Source organism: Cynara cardunculus, unplaced genomic scaffold (assembly GCF_001531365.2).
Source record: "Cynara cardunculus var. scolymus isolate 2C unplaced genomic scaffold, CcrdV1 Un_Scaffold_7345, whole genome shotgun sequence".
Taxonomy (NCBI): Eukaryota; Viridiplantae; Streptophyta; class Magnoliopsida; order Asterales; family Asteraceae; genus Cynara; species Cynara cardunculus.
In genome coordinates this window covers 6,096-11,177 of record NW_020203499.1, presented here as the reverse complement: position 1 = coordinate 11,177, position 5,082 = coordinate 6,096, and the positions used below count along the sequence as shown (strand labels likewise).

At 32.2% G+C, this 5,082-nt stretch overlaps 1 protein-coding gene across 1 annotated transcript; it reads left to right on the top strand.

The window, feature by feature from the left end:
* The first annotated feature begins 373 nt into the window (after positions 1–373).
* LOC112504918 (histone H4) lies at positions 374–884 on the top strand. Its single transcript, XM_025108875.1, has one exon. The coding sequence runs from the start codon at positions 402–404 to the stop codon at positions 711–713; it is 312 nt and encodes a 103-aa protein (XP_024964643.1). The 5' UTR covers positions 374–401; the 3' UTR covers positions 714–884.
* Positions 885–5,082: the final 4,198 nt, after the last annotated feature.

The following is a 5,082-nucleotide window of genomic DNA, read 5'->3' as shown; positions in this document are numbered from 1 at the left end:
ATTCAGCACTTAACCATTCTGACCCTCTTAACCATTCTGACCTCTTAACTATTTTGCACTAAATTATTCAGCAATTGCCAAACAGTCCCTTAAACCTTGCTTGATATTACCTCAGGCCCAAATTCATACGCAAGCCCGACCCAAACTATTTCTCACTAGTCACGTGCTACTCACTGTCCTTAAAAACTCAGGATCCGTTGCTTCATGTATTAACCGCTTAAAACTCTCATTTATCCACATCCGGATCACCATCGTACGGACGTAACTCCGTTCCTTATTTTCCAATCGAACGGCTGAAAGCACACCCAACAAAACACAAAATATGTCCTCCTGTTCATATATAAACCAACTGGCTCAATTGAAATACATCAAAAAAAGAGTAAAAACAAAATTCGAAGAGGATGTCTGGGAGAGGCAAAGGTGGAAAGGGATTGGGAAAGGGAGGAGCTAAGCGTCACCGGAAAGTTCTCCGGGACAACATCCAGGGGATTACCAAACCGGCGATCCGGCGTTTAGCCAGACGAGGCGGTGTCAAGCGTATTAGTGGTCTTATTTACGAGGAGACGCGTGGTGTTCTTAAGATCTTTCTAGAAAATGTCATTCGTGATGCAGTTACATACACCGAACATGCTCGCCGGAAAACTGTTACCGCCATGGACGTCGTATATGCTTTAAAGCGACAAGGACGTACTCTGTACGGTTTCGGTGGTTAGGATATTAATTTTGATGCTTGAATCCTTCTCTTTTTTGCGGCGTATTAGATCTGTATTGTTCAGTTTTGATTTCGTCTTGTTGATGTGAAGTGCTGTATGATAATTTTGTGAAATTGAAGAACTAATCCAATTTTAGGATTTAAATCTAAGCTAAGATCTATTTTCAATTTCGCAATTTGTTCATAGAATTATAAGTTTCTGAGTTTTTCGAAATTAAATTTACTCTAAATTCGATTGAATTCTCTGGTTTTACTCGTCATTGGAATTTGTACCGATTGATTTGTGATTCAAATTTCTTACCTGGATTGGATGTTGATGTTTCAAATGCCAGGTTAATAGGTTTATGTTGAATTTCTGGTTTTTCAATTCGTTGATCTGATGGAATTATGCCGTCGTCTGTCGCTCCTAAATCTACTTTTTACCATTGTTTCGTTTCAATTTTAAATTTTGATCAATATTTCACACGGTTTACTCAAAATGAAGCATCGATCCATAAATAAATGAATTTGTAGTTGGATGCCGGCGTAAGGTTTTGGCAACCATCCGTCAGAGAGATCTCCATTGTCAAGGAGACCTCCATATTTGACGGTGGTTGCAAAATTTTAGTGTCGGTGTTTTAGGAAGTTCTCTGTTTTTTAGAATATTTTAAATTTAATGAACCTTATTTATTTAGCTGAATAATCGTATAATTTAAAAAGGAATCTGGACCTTTGATTAATATCAAATCCACAAATCACTTTTCATATGGGGACTAATCCGGTACTTCTCTGTTTTAGGGTTTCCCATTTGTTAATTGTTTGTTTTAGGGTTTCCCATTTGTTAAGTTGTGATTTTAGTTTTATGTATATTTAGCAACCATGGATAAGTATTTAACAAAAAGATAAAACTAACGATTCATAGTCTACTTTATTTATTTGTAACCAATGCCCCCTCTCGAACAAGATTCTGGTTCTGTCCTTGTTACAATTACTAGAAGGACACTCGTGTAATACAACGAGTTACATGAAATAATGTTTCGTTTTATTTTTGTCTCTGTCGATATATTACGGTTTTATGTGATTTTGAGAAAGTGATTATGTTTATATTCATAAAAATTTTAAAAATATATATCGATTTTAGTATAAAATTAACTATTTAGAAATTCTCATTCTTTATGTAATTTTTTTAATTTAAAATTTTATTATAATTTAATTTAAGTTTAATAATAAAGTAATTTATTTTGGTTTAATAATATATTTTTGATAAAGATAATGATTAAGTATTATGTTATAAATGTAATTCAATTATTATCTTAATTATATTTTAGATTTTATTATTTAAAATGAGAAGTTTATCCTGTAGTTGATTATGTTTATCTGCACTTAGTTACACGAATTCAAACATGAAGCTTAAATAAGTTRTAATTACGCACAATTTACTTGTAATCTTGAATTTTAAGTATTATGTATTAATAAATAGTACTTTATACATAAAAATGGTTTCTAAGAGTATTTGTCAAATTCTTTATGATATAGTATAAATATGTATTTTGAACCTATAATTGAAAACAAATTGATTGATTGTTGAACTTATTGAATATTATTTAAAAGAGAATGAATTCTCACTTTTCAACGACAAGATAGTCACATTTTGGTTTACAAGCCATTGCAAAAATAACAGTGTCATGCGGACAACCTTCTTAATGTATACTTTGCACGAAAAATAATACAATCCAAAGGTACTTCTAGCTCTAGTTATTGTACCTCGAATGATGACTATGAAAGTCTACAATAACTTAAATATAATATATAAGGAAAATATAGCTTTGTAAACATGGTTTCATCAATTGAAATTCTAGTGACGTTCAGAATATTGAGTTAATTCCACATGGTTAATGATTGTAGAAAATCTTGGAATAATTTTTTAAATTTAATTCCTTAAAAAAACTTTTTAGATTTTATAGAATACTTTTTAAATTTAAAGAACATTCATCTAGTCGATATCTTAAAAAAAAACCGGATTTTTATAACGTTGTCATCGTGATCGTTTTCAAGTCTTTTAATACTTCATGAAGCTAAATAAAAACAACAAAATAATCCTTCAAGCGTATATAAGTAGTTAAATTTTCTACAACCTTTATAATATAAACCAATTGAACCACAAGGGTGGTGCCTGATTGGTTTGAGTCTGGCTCCAAAGGTCAAAAGTACCAGGAGGTCACATGTTCAAATCCAAGGAGGAATAAAAATACCCTTGTGGCCACGAAGGTTCAAATGCGGTGACTCCGGGCTATCTGCAAAACAGGTGGTCGTCCTGAGATTAGTCGACTCGCATAGCGAATTGGATATCCAGGTTAATAATATATATATATATATATATATATATATATATATATATAACCAATTGAAATACAATTGTCATAAGTATTTCATTTGTATTGCATTTTTGGTCTCCTGGTTTGTTGATTTTCTTGGATTTGGACCTTACAAAATGTTAATGAAATGGACCAAAACCAAGCATTTTCGCATACCACATGATTTTTTTTGCAATAAATTTTTTATAGAGACCAATTCGAAAAAAATCAACAAACCATGAGGACCAAAATTGCAATTTACTCTTCTTATATTGACGGTTTATAATAAGTGTTTGCAAAACGGACCCTTATGTTGCTTATCTATTAAGTTATACATCAAATATTACGCTTGAGTTCAAGACCTTTAAACCATTTAGACCAGAGTATGAATCATTTGAATGAATTCGATTTGGTAATTACACAATGTTGTGTTTATCCTATAATCGAAGGTATTAAATAATGGTTGATGGTGATGGAAAAGCTGTATCAAACAATTTTAGGTGTTGGCAAAACGACCACAAATGTTCATTACGTGAAATAAACGATACCAGTTGTTTACCATTTTCTCCCAGCGAGTGAGTTTTATGTTTAATGCCAGATGAAAAGGGTGAGCCTGATTGTGGTTACGTCAGGTTAAGGTTAGCAGTTGTCTTGAAAGGCCTATGCCTATCTTTCTGATTTCAATGTGATGTTGCCTCAAGAGCTGCAAGCGGCTTTGTAAGCCATAATTATAGTTAGGCATGGGAATGGAGCAGGGACCTCAATCCCCGTCCCCGTCCCCGTCCCCGATTACTTATCTCTATCTCCGTCCCTAACCCCATCCCAACCGGGGATTATAATCACATCTCCATCCCCATCCCCAACGGGGAAACGAAGATTTTTTTTCCCATTTATACAAGTTATTTTGAATTAGATATGTGATAGACCATACATGTTTAAATCTCAAACATTTATAATAAACCTAAAAATCAAAATGAATTTAATTTAATACAAAAAAACCACATTATATAAGAACTAATAACCTAAAACCAAAAGAAAATCAATTTAATCCAAAAAAAACTTAAAGTCACATGTACCAAAAAATATTGAGTAATATAAAACCATATCGAGTAATATACAAAACTTGTCGAGTAATTGTATTTTGACTTGACATCCAAAATATTACATATTAACATAAAATAAGTCACAATTTTAGATTATAAACCTAGTTAGAAAATAAAAAATTATGAATTACTGCTTTAGTTGAAATAAATAATATATATATATATATGTGTGTGTGTGTGTGTATAATTTATTAATTAATATATATGTATATATAACAGGTACGGGGCGGGGCGGGGAGTACCAAACCCGTCTCTGTCCCCATCCTCATCCCCGGTTTGAGACAAACGGGGATCCCCATCCCCGATTTAGCGGGGAATCCCCGTCCCCGACGAGTCGGGACCCATTCCCATGCCTAATTATAGTTGTCTTTGCTCTTTTACAAAAGTATATCACGAAAATGTTGTTTATGATGTAAAAATGGATGGACAACTAAACATATGTTATGTATAGTTTTTTTTTTATTTTTATGGATAAAGATTGTTCTAAAAAATAATGAATCATTTAAAAATTGCCTTGGGAAGAAGTAAGTAATGCTCTCATTGGAGTTCACCATCACCAAAATATATTGAGAAAGAGAAAATATGATACGTTGTTTTTGTGAATATATAAAAAATAGATAGTTATGACACATTTAATATAACATCCGTGTTCCGTTGACTTGTACGAGTTGTATGAAGTGAGCTTTGGATAAAACTGTGCATAATGTGGTTGTACACTATGTTTAACCGACTTGTATCTCGAACTAATTTGTGATGCAATACCATACAAGGGGTCATATGCGTAGAAAATGGAACTAAACTTAACTTAAACTGTTAATTAAATTCTTATTAGGATACAAAGTTGAGAAACTAAACTTGAGGGGTTAGAATGAAATATTTTATGAAAATCATTTTTAATCCTAACGTCTTCTTCTTCATTTTTCAAGAACTCCCT

Bases quoted from the DNA above. Each gene is read 5' to 3' on its own strand.
- LOC112504918 (XM_025108875.1), top strand. From the start codon at position 402: ATGTCTGGGAGAGGCAAAGGTGGAAAGGGATTGGGAAAGGGAGGAGCT.